Raw genomic sequence first — 18,000 nt, 5'->3', positions numbered from 1 at the left:
ATGGGTTGTGTTAATTTCCCCCTTTTCACACAGCTCCACCCTCCCAGCTCCAGGACAATTAGCTGTGGGTGCGCGAAAGGCTATTGTCCACGCCCGTTATTATGGTGTGTGCGCGGTGTTGCCAGAAACACTTCCATCACACTGGTTCCCTTGGCACAGCTCTGGGCTGTGGCTCTGGTGCCGGGCAGAAGCATTCCCAGCCTACTGGGAAGATGGCTGCAAGGTGAGTGGTTTTTTCCCCTTTTGGCTCACCTCTGCCCTCCTCGCTCTGAGACAACTAGCAGTGGGTGCACAAAAGGCTATTTTCCACGCGAGATATTGAGATGTTCGCATAGCCCTTTCCTGCCGCGCTTCACAGTGTGGTTCTCACTGCTGTATCTGCAGCTGCTTTTGGGTTTTTTTAAAAAAGAACTAGTCCACCTCCAAATGCCAACCCACGGTTTCCCCACACCGCAGCCTGGCTGTCAGACATTCAGCAGACTTACTCACTCGTTTCAGAACACAGACTCCCTGTTTCACCAGGTGCACGGTCCCTGTGGATTTAGCAGACCTTGTCCAGCTAGTGCATCGCTGGAACTGGTATTCTGGGTCACTTTCTGGCCTCTATCTAGTATTTTTCACGGAGGTGTTTTCTTGCCCTGTCTCTCCTAGCTGCCATCTTAGGTTCTCCAATCATCAACTTTTATATCCTCATCACCTACTACAGAGTCTGGCACATGGTGGGTCATTTAAAATTCTTTAATGAATGAAGTAAAGAATAAAACCCTGTTCTGTATAAAGTACTCTCGAAATTAGGCATGTCATATAGCCAAGAGAAAAGGGAGGTTTTTATTTATTTATTTATTTTTATCTATATGAGCTGCATACGGATTCTAGTTTTGGCAGTTGAGTCAAGAGACTTAACCTGTTGCCGCAGAAATGTTCCCCATTTTCGTAAAAGCACCAAACAAAGACGAGGAAGTAAGCCCCATGTCCTCATCATAAATTTTCAAGGTTTTCATGATGATCTCCAAGTGGGTGAGGAGGGCCATTATTCTGTGAATAATGTGGCAACTAGTAAGAATCACAAAACATGAAGGCAGGCAGGCAGGCAGGCAGGAAGGAAGGAAATTAACCAGATTCTTGGAGAGCTCCTGAGGCCATTCAAATAAGAGGAGCTATGGTTTCTTCACTTGGAGGCAGGTTTTTAAGAGTCATACAAGTATCTAATATTCTGGGGACACAATCATGTAAATACAGACTAGTTCCATCTGCCTCAGGTAACTAATGTATGATTTCATATATGTATTTGGATGTCATTGATAGTAATTTTTATTTTCACGTTTCAGTTATTTGAACACTTGTGCGTTTTAATCTATGCTAGTCCTGCTTCATTTCAATTCCCTTAGAATGAAAGATTACTGAGGTAAGAGAAAATCATATTCTTTTTTAGTTCCTCTCTCTGCCTAGTAACTACAGGCATTAACATATATCTAAGGGACTCTTAAAAGTTTATGGATTCCATAGAAGAGGCACAGATCAGAACTTTCTTTAAAATAATGTGAAAGGAGTCAAGAGGGAAGGGAACTAGCTTCAGTCATCTTCACCTCCATAGCAGATACCACTGTTCATATATTGCTTAGCCAAAAGCCAATTGGTGTTCTTGATTCTTTTGTCTCCCTCATCTTCCATACTGAATCCATTAGAAATTCTATCAACTCCATTCTAACTCAATCCATGTATCTTCATTTCTACTACTATCCCTTAATTCAAGCCACCATGATCTCTTGCCTTGGCTAATGCAATATTATTCTAATTATTCTAATTCCATCTCCAAACAAAGCTCTAAGTAATTTGCTGTAAAATGTAAATCAAATTATGTCACTTTCACAGCACTTCAAAGCTTTACAGTGCACTTGGAACAAAATCCTAACTCGCTACCCTTACGAAGCTCTGAATATTCTGGCCCCTTCTCTGCCATCATCTCTTCCCATTTTCTCTTTTGCCAATACACTTTATTCATGATTGCCTTCTTTGGGTTCCTCTAATACCAATATGTAAACTTGCTCCCACCTTAGGGCCTCTGTGCTTTAAATATGTCCCTTGGAAAACTCTCCCCCTAGATCTGGGTTTCTCAACCTCAATATTTTGGATTAGATAATTCTTTCCGTAGGAGCTGTCTTCTGCCGCATTCCTAGCATATACTTAGATGCCAGTAACACACAACCCCCAGCTGTGACAACCATAAACATCTCCAGACATTGCCAAATGTCTTCTGGGGGAGCAAAATCACCTCCAATTGAGAACTACTTCAAATGATTGGGTTTTTTTCATTCATTTGTCATGTATACAGTGAGCACCTGCTATGTGCCTCACACTATTCTAGGTGTTGAGTATACTACAGTACACAAGATAGATGAGAGTTACTGCCCTCATGGGGCTTACATTTAAATGGAAGAGATAAAAAGACAGAGCTACACTCAGCTCCATCCAAATAGTAATTTAAAAGCCAGCTCTCAGATAGCCTTCCCTGAACACTGATATTATAGATGCCACCACCTTACTCTCTATCACATCACCCATTTTTTAATTCATAGTTCATAGTATTTAACACCATATGTTGTGTTCTTGATGCAGTTATTATTTTATTATATCTTCCAGTAGAGCAGAAGCTCCAGGATAGCAGGAAAGAGGTCCATTTTGTTCAACAGTGTATCCTCAGCATCTAATAGCATACAGCCTGGCATGTGGTATTCACTCCATAACCACTTGTTGAATGAATAAAATAAACTTTTTAAGAATAGAGACAAGTCCTCGTTTAAATGATACTGCACAATTCCATAACCAAGGATAATCTTCATCAGGATTATTTAAATTAAGGATGATCTCAAATACATGGCAATGACGAGAAAAAATAATATGGAACCAATATTTCTCCTATATAGTTTTATTCCCCCCAAATGAAATGGATACATGGCTTGAAATCAAACCAATATAAACTTTTGAGAGCTACTGTCCAAATCAAGAAAGGAAAGTAACTCACTTCAAGAAGAGAAAAGTCCTAGAATTGTGGTGTTAAAAATAAACTAGAGATTAGTTTCTTCCCTCAAAAAACAAAACAAAAAAAAAAAGGAAATTGAATTATTTGTTTCAAAGCAACAGTTAGTCTTTGTCAGGATTTTTTTTCTTTTATTATTGTTGTTCTTAGACTGTGAGTGTTATAATTTGGATAGGAATTCCAGGGCTTATTTATTTTTTATGGAAATTACGTTGCTTTCAACTGTTTTTCCACTTGAAGCAACTGGTAATCATTAATGGTGCTGCCTTTAAAAATCTGCATGAAGAAAGACTAGGCTATGGGAGGGCGGGATCTGTCTGCTCTATCAGTTACTGTGGTGGTATAGTGTATGTACCAAAGAAGAACATGTTCTTAAATTTAATCCATTCTTATGGGTATGAACCCTTTGTAAGTAGGAACTTTCAATACTATTCCAGTAAAGATGTGGCCCACCTCAATTGGGAAGGGTCTTAACCCTATTACTGGAGTCCTTTAGAAGTAGAATGAAATTCAGACAGAGAGGGAGAGAAAGCCACAGGAATTAACAAGCTGCAATCAAGGAAACCTGGAAGAGAAGGTAGAGGTTAGGAGACGCCACCATGTGCATTGTCCTGTGACAAGCAAAGAAACAGGGATCACCATTAGCCAGGCCCAGAACACTGTCTTTGAGGAGAAAGCACAGCCTTGATGATGCTTTGCTTTGGACTTTCATTAAGCCTCAAAACTGTAAGCTAATAAATTCCCACTGTTTAAACCAACCCATTTCATGGTATTTGCTTGAGCAGCCTAGGAAACGAAAACAACTACCATTTTATCTCTAAAATATAGCACATGACAAGACAGATAGTTTCATTTATTGAATGAACTGAAAATGTATTGAATCAAAGCTAATTTACATTATTCTAAATTTACAACTTGAGATGGAAAAGGCAGTCCCTTCATATCAAAATGGATGTAAGGAAATGGCCTTATTCCAATTCTTCAAAAGAGTATTTCATAGGTTATCCAACTTACACACATTTATGAATTGGTCTTTTTCATTGAGAAGGAATTTAATGAAACATTGATAAAACCTAGCTATGTATTCTTTACTGCAATGTAGATATCTCTCAGAAGTTGGATCAAAATTATATCAGGAATATCATACGTGGCTAAGTATAAATTGATATCCTATTGTACACTGCTAGCCGTTTTGAGCATTGTTACCAATGTCTAGATTTCTAAAATTGATTTTGAAAAAGCAGTATTGTCATTTTGCTTCAGGATCCTAAAAGGTGAGCCCTAGGCTTGGATTTAAATATATCTACTACAGAAACCTTTTGATTTTAAGGGCAAGATTGCTTTTAGATTGAAATGAAACATCTGACATGTAGCAATGGTCTTCACCAATGTTATACCATGGATGGAGGTTTTGTTTCTGTGACATTAGGAAACAGATATATGCATTATCATTTTTTTAGTGAAAATAAGGGTCATCCTTGTTACCTTTTTAAAAAAGTATGGTTCAGTAAAATATCTTATGCATTTTTACTTTTTATTGTAGATTATAATTCTAAGAACTTTCCCCAAGACTATTCCATCCACTTAGTTAGATATTGAACTTAAGAGTATAAAAAACAAAACAAAACAAAAAAACCTATTTTTTAATATCACATTAAATTTGCTGCATTTATGGACATGAATGTAGTTACTAATAGTCATCTCGAAATGTGGCATTTTTCATTTGTCCTTATTTCATCAAATATGTACTGGGTCCCTGACTTTGGGTCAACAGTAAGCTAGATAGTCTATATGAAGAAGGCCAGTATATAAACAGGCTAAAAATACAAAGCAGTGCCTTCTTCTTAGGTACATATCTAAGCACAGAATCTTACGGGTGCAAATCAGAGAGGCTCTTCATCTAATTGTGGCGAATCTCGACGTGTCTTAAAGCTTTAAAGGAATTTAGAGATCGCACAGTACAACTTTGTTGAAAACAATCAAGCGTTATGTAAGGAGTACAGGATTTGAAGCCAGGCAGAATTAGATTCAAATCTTGACTCTGCCACAATTAAAATATGTGATTTTGGATAAATAATCTCTCTGAGCCTCAATGTCTATGTAAAATGAAATAAAATGACTTGGTTGCAATACTGTTGCAAGGAAAATGTTTATAAAGTGCCTGTCACATAAGTAGGCAGGTGATAAAAATCTGTAACTTAAAAAAAAAAAAAAAAAAAGAACAGATTAGGAAATAAACTAAAAGAGTTCATTGATTTCCACAAGTACCTGGAAGAATCAGGGGCACAAGACACCAAAACTTTTTGACTATACATGCTTCTCTACTAAGGGAAATATTTAAAGTGGGAAAAAGTTTTCAGTTAATTATATCATCCAAAGATCTGGGCAGTGTTTAAGTAAGTTTTGGAGTACATATCTTCTTGAAAACAAATAATGTTTTTATAATGATTTTGATTTCAGAATCTTAACATCCCTTAAACAAATGAACATTTGTTACATAAATGAATCCATTTTTAAATAAAGAAAAATGTTGAGAGCATATGTTTTAGTTTTCCAGTGCTATAACAAATACCATAAAATGGGTTGGCTTAAACAATGGGGATTTATTGGGTCCTTGTTTTGAGGATAGGAGAAGTCCAAAATCAAGGCGTCAGCAAGGTGATGCTTTCTCCCCAAAGACTTCGGCATCCTGGGGCCGGCTGCTGGAGATCCTTTTTCCTTGGTTTTTCTGCCATATGGCAATGCATATGGTAGCATCTTCCCCTTTCTCCTACAGGTTCCGTTGACTTCTGATTTCATGCTCTTATCTGTGCTTCCCTTTCTGTACTCAATCTCCTTTGTTTATAAGGACTTCAGCCATATTGGATGAAGGCCCACTCTCATTCAGTGTGGGCCACCTTAACCAAAAACATCTTCCAAGGTGATATTTACAAAAGTGGTGCTCCACCCACAGGACCAGGGGTTGAGACTTGAACATGCCTTTTGTGGGGGACATGGTTCAATCTCCAAAAATACTCTTTCCAAATATAAAACCCAGATTAAATATGTTTTAAACATTATGTTTAAAACACGTAGTTAATAAGTACCTGCTTTAAAAGCTAGGTAAACTAACTATAAGCTGGATTATCAATATATAGATAATTTGAGATCCAGTAGCTGATCATTCTCTTCCCGTCACTTGCCGTATTTATATATTGGCATGAATATACTGGCATCCTGAGACAGAACAAGTCACTGGTTTGCAGAAGATGTAAAGTCACTTTTTGCTCTTAAGTGACACTGCCAAACTTATTCTGAAACCTTATATTCTCTGTGCCAGCAGTCCTTCTTTAGTTCTTATGAAGTAGTTTTTACAAAAAGTGAAAACATTACTCATAAGCAACAGAGGAACTACAGAACAAGTTTCGTAGATTAAAAACATTAAACATTTACTTTATTTAGAAGTAAATGACTACATGTTTCATACCTTCCTTATGGCTGACTCTTGCATTGAACAAATTCCAGATCCAACAGTTCCCTCAGAAAACAATCAACATTTCCAACCTCTTTAAAAATGCACACATATATGTTTCTAGGTTAATGTGCAAATGAAATAGCCACAAAGTTACTGTTAGAAACCCATGTGATGCTTCAGTAGTAAATTAGATTTTCAAAAGAACAGGTCTACAACAACTTTCAAAGTGATATAACCTCTTACATATCTAAATGCTGAAATTATCATTTTCTCATTTTAAATTTACAAAATTCCAAGGATCCTTCACCAGATTTATTACTTAGAATCTGATTCTTATTCTAAGCTTGCTTGTTTTCAAATTGGCTAATGTCATTTAAACAGAATTATCTCTTTCAAGCCGCATACTGAAACTACAAACCCGTTTTATCTCAAAATTGTACATGTCGTCTAAGAGATTATCCACTTTAGTTCTACACAGTGAATCTACATAGCATATGTCTTTAATTCATGAGCTCCGAAAGGCTAGAGTACTACTGAATTGATTATTTCCTTGAATCCACTACTGGCAGTTCTAGAGCTGTTCTGTGTTTTCCTTTATGTTCCATTTTCTAAAAAGAACAAGATTACAGCCTTTTTAAACACCGATTTTTTATTTTAGAGCCTTCTTTTTTTATTATGCCAAATACAGCTGGCATTTTCCTTAATACCAGATACCACGCTTTTGCAGGGCTAAATTAATTTTGGTTTTGTAAGAAGATATACATTCTGACCAGGGTGAAAAGAGTCTGCCAGGGATACCAAGGGAACACTAGCCAGCCTTTAAAGAATTCTGAAGTCAAGACCCTGTTCTAGAATTTTCTGAGTAACCTGGACAGAATACCTCCCAAACAATCCCCTGCTTTTATAACCTTATCAAAACAGAAATATCTGTGAAAGAATTTTGCATGCAGATATTTCTGCATGATTCTATACACAAATCTTAAGTCAGCACAATACAAATTTTGCAATTACTTGTTGAAGAGCAAATGATATGTTCAGATGCTGTCATAAGTGAAGTCCCAGTGAAATGACCTTCAGTATAAGGGAATTCCGTGCTAGCTGAGACCATGTGTGACACTACTAAGTGCAGCAACCCCTCCCCCCTGCCTCAATAATTATGAGACTATAAAAGTTGGTTCTTCACCTTTCACACAACTGCTACTCAGTGCCTCCACTACAGATAGGGCAAAAGGCTCTGAATTAGCTAGTTACACTGAAGAGACAAATAATTCCTTCAGGCAAGCTAATCAGTTTGTAAAGTATATTGACTGTTGTCTGCAGAGCTTTTTAGTCAAACTGCTTTGTTCTGCAAAACTGGTAGTGTCCTTTTTTGTGTGTTCATTCAAGGATCATTTCTAATGCAATTTTAAAGCCTAATTATTTCACATTTCCAAAGTATGAGAGCATAAAATGGTATAAATTCTAACAGGCAAAATAATCTAACATGAAAAATAATTTTATGCTCTTAGAAGTAGGTGACCTTTACTAGCTCACATTGTTTCTTGAAAAATGAGATTGACTTTAAGTGGGTATGCAAGTATTTATTGATAGCTAAACAATCCAAATCAAATGCTATTTACTTCTCACATTTTAAAAAGTTTATCAATTTTGCTTTTAAATAAGCAACAGTAAGGAACGTTTCTTTAAATTTTGCCAAGCTGTGATTCTAATATTTGTCTAAATGCCCTGAAAGTAATTCACAGTAGCAACTTAAATCACAGCACTTAGTAACTGAGCTCAGTCATATGCCATCTTAAATATTCAAGAAAGAACACACAAAGAAACACACGCAGAATCACTCACACATTTCCTGGTACTAATTAGAAGTTTAAATAGAGAAAAAAAGCTTCAATCTTCAAGACCAGGTAAAAACTGTAAATACTGTAAACATCCTAGCAAATGCAAAGATTCTATTCAAATATATTGTTACCATTCATAAAGCATCTAATAATAAAGTTCATATTTTCCGATTAAAAAATTCACACATCTTCCTTCCCCCCACCAAAAAGGGTGTACATTTACGTGAGACTTACGCCTTTATCTGCCTCATAAAAAATAGCTGCCACACAGCTAAGCCATTTTTCTTGTCAAACTTCTGAGGTGGCATGAAAACCACATTCCTAGGCACTACACAGTTTGACCCCCAACAACCTTTAAGTCAAATTCATTTACCCCCAGAGGGCAACACACTATTGTATCCTCTCCACTTTCTAGCCACCTACTAACAATGGATAGTAATTGCAACTGTCACGGGCAGTCAGTAGGAAAAATAACCCAGTGCGTATTTTCCCAGTTTACTGCCAAACCTGAGGGAGCACCTAATAACCATGCCCCCAAAAGAAGAAAGACCTACAGTTGCTTTTAAAACACAACAGAAAACAGCTTTTTGAACAGAATCGGAGAACAATAACCAAACTTGTGCTCTGAATGTGTCGCTTAAAAAACTGAAAATTAAAGGCTGAAACTTCCTTTGTGACCGTACTGTAGCTTCTTAAACTAACCCCCTGGGCAAGCCTGAAAGGACAGCTGATCCTTCCTCTAAGCTTATCATCACTGCTATTGCTACTTTTAAGTTTGACTTGTGAAGGAAAAGGAGGGAGGGGGAAAAATGGAATGAAATCACAAGGCTTGGAGCAGGAAATCGTCTCTGCTCTACTCTTAGTTATTACCTAGGTCAGAGGAGATTAAAGAGACCTTGGAGAATGCATTCTATACCACAGAGGCAAATGAGTTAAATTTGATCAAAACAGTAAAAAGGACCTGCTGCCTCTGAAACTTAAATTTCTCAGTTCTCCTTAAACTTTGTCGTCAAGCCCTTTGAGACCCATTCATTGTGATACCTTTGAATCTGACGAGATTCCATTGTAGATTTTGTTACTGAGTTTGTGGATTAGCACCCCATCATTTTCCCACCACCCATTCACACCTAATCATAGCCTGAATATATGTAACTACAATATCGGAATGAAAAGTGAAATATTTGGTCAATCATTTTCTGGAAGTTTCCAAACATCCAAATCATGTTGGTCAAACATTTGAGAAGACTGACGCTATGTTTTGTTGTTCTCCAGACTATTCTGGCCTAACAGAACCCTAAGAGACCCAATGCCTCTCTCACTGGGAGAACACATGCACATATACATGCAAGCAAATTATTTATAAACATATTTCTACATGTATATTAGTATAAATCTGATGTTAAATATATATTCAGCCTCTATCAAAAACCATACATGATGACATATTACCACTTTAATATTGATGAGCTATATAATTGATATTATTCTATTTTTTTCTTAAAATTATAAGTGTTCTATTGGCAAAAATAGAAAACTATAGATTGGGTACCATGTTCTGAGAAAACATGTTTTTAAACTAATTGAAAGGATGCATTTGATTATATTTTTATATGAGGAAATTAAATCTCCTTGTTATTAGTAAAAGTTTACCAATACGAATATTCATTACCTCCTGAAGTCCATACATAATTATTCTCTTAGTTGTATGTAATTGCTGATTAAAATAAAACCAAACCAAAAATGTCCTTGTGGGTAAAAAACAGCCTTTTATTATGCCTTCACCATTCATCATTTCTGGCTTTAAATACAGATTATGTACATGCCTACTTTCCATATGTGGAATGCAGAAAATCATTTCATAAGATGCCATTTTTAACCTTACTGTAGGTGCATTCCTACGTATAAGGTAAATTGTTTAAATAAAACGTATGAGGAAACTCAAAATTTGTTAATGATATATAAAGTAGCGGTATTCTCTTAAGACAATACACCATTTATCCTATAAGACAAAAATAAAATAAGAACCTTGACACATCCCCTTTTGATTAGAAAAAGAAAAGAGCAGAGACAGAACATTCATGAGAATGAAACCAGGGTGGAGTCCGAGCAGTGCAGAAGCACTTTATCATCATTAATATTTCTAAATAACAACTTTATTTTGGTACACTTTAGATCAAAATAATCACACACATATTACCTTTTATTTCGCCAAAGTTCCCTGATCCCATTGCAAGAAGCTTGTCTTTCCAATCCTTTGAGAGTAGCTTTTCAATACTGGGGGTTTCTAAGTAAAGGGAAGAAAAAAAAAAAAAAAAAAAAGTAAGCAAATCAACATGACTATCTTTACAACAGAACTCATTAAAAGTCTATCTGCTAAAAATAAGAGCATCCCTATCTGGGCCCCAGTCCATAATGACTTCATCAACAAACTGATAAGAGGGGAGGGATAAAAGAATGTGTTTTGTCACCTGCTGTTTCAAAATCATTAGCTTTTTCCTCTAGCTGAACAAAGCCATACTAATTCTTTATGACAATGGGTACACATAAACCTGCAGTTCATTGTTTTTCAATTTGGTGAACAAATTCCTGCTATTATGGATGCTTGTCAATTTCAGGGTGTTAGTCAGCAGTCAAAAAATAATTATGTTGATAAAATGCAGAGTAAAAAAAAGGCAAAGAATTAGCTCTTAAATCAGCTACATGTAATTATATCCCTCGGTGTGTTTACAATTACATCCACTTTATAATATGTGTTTAACATCGTGTGGTGGTAAGCACACTGTGGAAAGATTTGCCAGTACCTCGAACATTTAAAAAAAAAAAAAGTTGGTATAAAAGTCTAAAAAGATTGCAAAATCTAGAGAAGAAAGTAAAGCCTATAATGGAAACCTATTATTTGCTTATTTCAGATTTGTATCACGCTCCAAATATGCCCTGAATTGGGATGGGGAACACACATTTTAGAGAGCAAGGTTATGCTTTAGTCTATTTGTGTCTGTATATATATATATATATCATATGGTTTCTGACCTCTCCTTTTGTGTTGAATTTAATGTATACATGAATATAAATGCTAATAGAACTCTGAAACACTAAACTCAGTTCCAAACAATGTAATTGTATATTCTTGTCAGCATTTAGATGGGTACACAATTACAATGGCTTTCAATCCCATGATTAGCACTGCATTCAGTTAGAAAATGGAGTGTACTAAAAGATAAGTGTCCCAGTATGCTCCATCTAAATAACAATACCCACACTTACTATTTAGATCTAAGACATACTCTGCCATTCTCCACATTGGTGTTTATGTGTATTTGTGTTTGTTCAGGCATTTGTTTACCCCCTACTAGGAGCATAAAGGACGTACATGTTAACCTATCAAAGGGACCGTTTGGCCTATAGACCATAAGATTATTAGAAACTGGTTAATTTTCCCCACAGTAAAATGCATTTTAAGGAGCCGTCCTTGTTGTCTTTGGCTAATGCCATCTACTCTTTTCAGGCCCCCATCACACAGCCATCAGCTATCAAAGTTACAAAGTCTGTGTGGAGTTTTCAACTGAGCTGAGGTACGATTTTCCTTGGAATAACTGCAACATTATGGAACACTTCTTTCTCGGACGTCATGTTAAACATTTCTGGAAAATAAAATGATGAAAAGTTTTGAATGACTATTTCTGGACAAAGTCTATATGTATAGGTGCAAATATATATCCACATCCCATAACTATTATGTGCAGATTTGCCTATGGAATGTGTGAAATGGTCTTTACTTTCTAATGAAGTACTTATTTCTATTCTTCATACTTAATTAAAAGAGATCCTAAACAATTTACTTTTCTTCAATTTTACTTTTTAAGTTTTTCTTCAAATATCCCTATTTCCATACCATAATGTTCAGAAAATTACAATAGAAATTCTATGAATAATAAGGAAGATTAAATACCTTCTCAATATAATCAATATTTCTCTTCATTGAGGTTTAAAGAAGTAAATTAAAAATGCATCTGCAAGGATTTCAACGTCTCTACCTTCCCAGTAAGCACTTTTTGAACGAATCCTTTTTCAAACCTTATCAGAGCAGGTCAAATAAACACCCCTGTTTCTTTTTCCAGCACTCTACAAAAATTCTTGAGTAGCATGTAAACAGGGCACAGCCAATATGGCATTTGCAATAGAGTACTGTCAGTCATTAAAAGCTAACAAACCTTTGCTAAACAGGAATGCAGCAATAGAAATCCACTGTGCACAACAATGGGCCCCTGAACCTCCAGGCACGAAAAGGGGACCATTTTACTTTTAAGGCTATTGTCTGCAAAGTCCATGACAAAGCTTTTCCCCTGCAGCTAGACAAAATATTCACTGTAGTATGCTCATAAAGAAACAGAAGTCTTCTGTCTAAGTTGCAGAGTTAAAGAAACAGCCGCCAGATTTCTGAAACCTGCAGAACATTCCTGGCCTCTTTATTAACTAGCATAAAGATATGAAGCTCAAAAACAGAGCCACTTTTTTCAAGTACTTGACTTTTAATAACTACAGTAATGTGAATAACTTCTTTAAGAATAAGTTATTTCAGAAATATAAAATTAGAAACATATCTGATTCAGGACTGTCATGTCTATGGACAACATATAAAATAACATTTGCAATTTGGATGAGGCAAATATTTTTAATTCAGAGTTGATAAACATTTATTGAGCAGCCTATGTGCCAGCAAAAACACTAAATGCCTTTCTTTACCTGAGTTCTACCATTTAATCATGGCAACAACCCGAAGACTTAGATTGTGTTACATCTGTTTTACAGATTTAAAAACAAACAAACAAACAAACAAAAAAAAACGGAAGGAAAGAGAAGAAAAGGAATGATATGAGGCCCCACAAACTCTGATAGGCAGAATTGAGGCCTTGAACCAAGTTTTGCTTTTTTTTTTTTTCCATCCTACAAATTCCTAACACTCTTATGGACAATAAAATGATAATGATAGCTACTATCTTGAGGACTAAGAGCTAAGTAGCTAAGTATTATACCAGGTCCTTTACACTGGTATCTTAAACTTCTCACAATAACCTTTTGGATTAGAAATTGGTACATCTGTTTTACTATTTAAGAAACCAAAGCTTAGGGAGATATCTTGACTTGCCCAATATGGAGCTTAATTCAACCTATTACACCCCGAAGTCTTTGTTCTTTCCAGTACACTCGCATTACCACATTTCATCTGCAAAACAAACCTATATTAGGAAAAACTATTGTTATGAACTCCATTGGGTGAAGTGAAAATTTTAAGGGATAATCGAATTTCCCAGGGTAACAGGCACTTATGAGCAATGCAGCAATGGTGGGATTAAAAAACAAGATTTCTTAAAGTTCTCATAATCCTCAGTATATAGACCTACTACGTGACTTTGCACTTCAGAATTCTGGACAACCTAACAAAAACCCACAACCATATAGCAAAGATTTACAATGCAAGGGTTATTTATACGGTAGAAGGACTGTTGGGCTGTAAGTCATACAACCTGGGTTTTCACCAGAACTTTGCCACTGGCTACCTTGAGGAGATCACCCATTTTATCTCTCTGAATTTCTGTAAAACAAAGAGCATTCAACACACACACATCCAGCATTCTATCAACTGCTACAGCTTCAATTTGTTCCCATTGGTACTTCATGAAGTGGCAATAAACCATCCCAGAATAATGAACATAATGGATGGACATACGCCACTGAAAGAATTTTTCTGAAAACAATAAAGATCTCAAGGAAAACTCATGGTTAGTAATGTAAAAGACCAAATGGCAAAATCCCAATATCTATAATGTACTTGTTCATTAATGTGTGAATATGAGTAATGTGAAATTTGACTCAATAGTAGTATGCAGTTATCTATGAAATATGTGTCTGATTTGTCATTTAAAAAATCATATAGCATTTTATTTTATATGAGTATCGCATGTTTGTTTGCATAGTTATTTGGAAATGTTCAAATGCTCAAATTCTGCATTATCCATGATTGTCATGTTAAGATCTGTCATATTTTTAATTTAAACACTTTCAAAATTCTCCTAAGATTTACTTCTCCCAAGCACTGGAGGATTACCATTACTTTCAAAATAAGAAATAGGGCTTCCTACATTAAAACAAGTGTTTGGAATAACAATTATTGTTTACATAGTTTTTCAGTTTACAGAATGCTACCCGATACAACAATTCTGTTAATGAGATATATATTATGATGCCCATTCTGCAGATGGGGAAACTGAGGCTCAGAAAGACGCTAGCCATAAAGAGGAACAGGTGGGATGCAAAACTAGATCTTCTTATTTCAAGGACACTGTCTCTTCAGGGGAAGGGTAAATACGTATATATTTTAAAGGAGAAAATAACATAAATGTTAAGCATTGAGCCATAAGATTAAAATTAAAGAAAAGAAAGAAATCCTCCTTTAGTCAAAACAATATTAAGAGGAATCTAATTGGATTACTTTCATCTCTTTCTGCCATCAGGGCCCTTTTGGTATAGTCACTTGCTTTTCCCTTCAACCCCTTTGCCTCTTTTGCTCACATATGCTTCTTCACATCAATGCCTATGGCAATCCCCACCACTGAATGGTCCCCCCAACTGTGCCAGTCATTGTTACAACAGCATCCTGCCTCTTTAGGGCCTGTTCATTCCCTGTAACTCTCACTCCTTTTTCCCTTCAGTGCCAAACACTCTTAAGACTGACTCCCTCATCTGGAACAATGAGACCTGGAGAGTCATGCCAACATATTGTAATTCTCCAACAAGCTGCCAGTGCCAAGAATTAAACTACATTCGCTCCAGTGCAGTAGCTTTACACACAAGCTCAGGTTTTTGCTTTGTGTTTATGTAGGGTTTTTTTTTTTTCTTTTTTTCTTTTCTTAATCTCCCTTAAGCTGCAGTGGCAGAGCTCACTGAAGAATCAAACAAGCAAAAAATACACATGTATAATATTTGACTTTTTAAAACAAAGTACCAGAAATTAGGTCATATCAGATCTACTACTGCTTATACTTTAACTTCGTAGCTTGACCTAAGCTGTGTTATTCCTGATAAACGACAGGGTACATAAGAATGGGAGTTGCCTGAGGAAGGAACAGTATGGCTAATCTGCAAAACATACCAATGCCTCCTTCAAAGTCAAAAAGTAAAAGCATATGTAGATTGCTCATGTCATAGTATCAGAATTTTAGAGAAAGAAGGATCTTTATCATTTAGCAAGCATTTCATACAAGTAATTTACTGAAATATATATCAGACTTTAGTAGTACATATATGGTTTGGTTACTTAAAACGAAAACTAAAACCAACAAAATAAGATTTCCATTGTCATGCAAATCTAATTAACACTAAAGAAATTTAGATTTTTTTTTTTTCTTTTACCAAATTTAGACCTTCTTATGTGCAAAGAGATTGCCCATCTTTAAGTGAGTTGTGGATTATACAAAGTTCTTTAAATATTTAACCAAGGAAATAAGTGTTGAGAGACTGTTTTGCTCAATACAATTTGGGTAATACTGTTGTAGAGCAATCTCTTAATTTTACAGACTAAAAAAAATTGTAAAATCAGAGAGGTTAATAACTTGCTTAAGATCACCCAACTAATTATGATAAAGCCTGGACTAGAAACTGAACTCTCTTCAATACACCACATACCACCCCAAGTTCTTTTAATAGAAAGTCAAGCTTTTTTTAACATTAAACTTTTTCATCCACTTCATGATGATTCACACAATGCACATGATAAATCCCAGTGTCTAATCTCTGTTGAAAAAGATTAGTTACTCTTAAAGAACTCAATATTCTCTTCTTGGAACCTTTCAACTGATGGCCCCATGAAACTAAACTTAGCACTGTGAGTAAATGAAAATAAGTGCACTTGGCCAAGTATATTTTTCTTCAAAATGCTAACTATAAGTCACTGTGTTGCTATTTAATTATTCAATTACTGATAATAAGATTATTTTTGAGGGGTAAAGGGGGCTAACTCTGGAAACCATGCATCAGAATTCAGTTAATATTGATCACAGTTGCATGTCTAGATACTTGAGGCTAATATTAAACAATGCAATGGAAGTAATGTAAACACTTCTACGTATCTTGAAAGTTATTTGTGCACTGAAGACCAAAAGGTCCTGTAGCAGTCTCATTAGCCAAATGCTACAGCCAGTTTGCCAGTGAAAATGTCAATTTTTCTAGGAAATATTAAAAAATAACACACATTACAACACACATAACAGAAACACATCTTAATTCCAAAACATTAGGATTTTTAAAAGCTTTACTTTTATATGTAAGTATGCCGAAGTGAATTTAAACTCTAGAAATACTTTACTTCTATTATTTCCAAAATACTTTTTGTTTTTCCTTGAAAGTTAGTAAGAGCTTGTTAACAGAAAAAAAAAGGAAGTCTTTGGCCTGTTGATCAGGTTTTGAAAGTTTTAATGTGGAATCACTTTTTGAAATATGTAATACCAATCATTAGTCACACATTTAAATGTTCTTGTAGCAAAAGCTAATACTATTAACATACCAGTTCAATTATATCCAATCATAGATCACAATTTTACAGGAGTAATTTTTTCATCACATGGATGAATATGCTATAGTCAATATGGGATAGTAGCTACATATTGATAACCTTGGATTTACTCCTTGCAAGATGGCTTTATATTTTCTGTCATAAAATCTCCATTAAAAGATAGACTTAATTTGTGAGTAATGGAATGGATTTTTTTTTTCATCCACTTCATCTCTCACAAAGTAAGTGCAACTCTTTGTTTTGTTCTTGTTTAAACTATTAGATCCCAGCAAAAATAACATACTTTTTGAATTACTTCAAAAATCAAATGAAAATATATACAAATATTTCACCTTGCATGTTACTGAAACTAACCAGAAATCAAACGCTTCATCAAAAGGTAATAACTTCTACCTCTATATATTTTTCTGATAAGCCACAATCCTTAGTTTTGTTGATTATCTTATGAATTTTTCAGTTAGTGATTGTGAGCAAAGATGTAGTCTCAGAGACAGTATCAGTTCCATTAGGTTAACATATGAGCTGTGCCCAACAGCACATACACATACATACTCAACTGGATCTTTAACTGTTTTTTGTTTGTTTATTTGTTTTTTTCACAGTTGTCTAACTTTCCAAGGGTGCTATTAGGTCCTCAACAATGGCTAAAGCTTTTAAGCCACTGCTGTTGACAAGTGAAAGGGAACAAAAAATAGCTCTGTAGTGCTCTTTTCCCAGGGTCACTCAACCAAGGGTAATAGTTATTATTCTTATATATTATCATTGTAGCCCTGTCCTCTATCATGGCTAACTCACCCTCCACCCCCATGACAGCAAAAGCATTTTAACTTTTAATAAAAATGGGAGACTGCAGCACTCCTGTGTAAGGCTCTTTCAGTAAAGTGCACAGCTAATGAATATTGTCCATTTGGACCCGAATAATTTATGTTGTCAGCAAAGTGTGGGTTGGAGATGTGAATCAAGTTATAGCCATTACTTACAATGAGAAGACTGAGAGTGGAGAAGAGGAGGAAGCAAAAAGGTGACTGGGAAGTAGGGGAAGAAGAGAAAAGCAAAAGTAATGTGACAGGAAGGAAATAGGAAAGATGTTTATGATGCATAT

The 18,000-nt window shown here is 35.5% G+C and overlaps 1 protein-coding gene across 13 annotated transcripts in view; it reads right to left on the bottom strand.

The window, feature by feature from the left end:
* The window catches only part of SOX5 (SRY-box transcription factor 5), a 1,020,679-nt gene that overhangs the window by 198,125 nt on the left and 804,554 nt on the right, over nt 1–18,000 (bottom strand). For all 13 annotated transcript variants that reach the window (XM_037846149.1, XM_037846146.1, XM_037846153.1 and 10 more), the window contains one exon: nt 10,527–10,613. In XM_037846149.1, the coding sequence (XP_037702077.1) occupies nt 10,527–10,613 (87 nt within the window). The remainder of the gene's footprint in view (nt 1–10,526; nt 10,614–18,000) is intronic.

The sequence above is a fragment of the Choloepus didactylus genome, chromosome 8 (assembly GCF_015220235.1).
Source record: "Choloepus didactylus isolate mChoDid1 chromosome 8, mChoDid1.pri, whole genome shotgun sequence".
In the NCBI taxonomy this organism is placed as follows: domain Eukaryota; kingdom Metazoa; phylum Chordata; class Mammalia; order Pilosa; family Megalonychidae; genus Choloepus; species Choloepus didactylus.
Note: the sequence above shows the minus strand (reverse complement) of the source record. Positions and strands in the feature narration are given on the sequence as shown.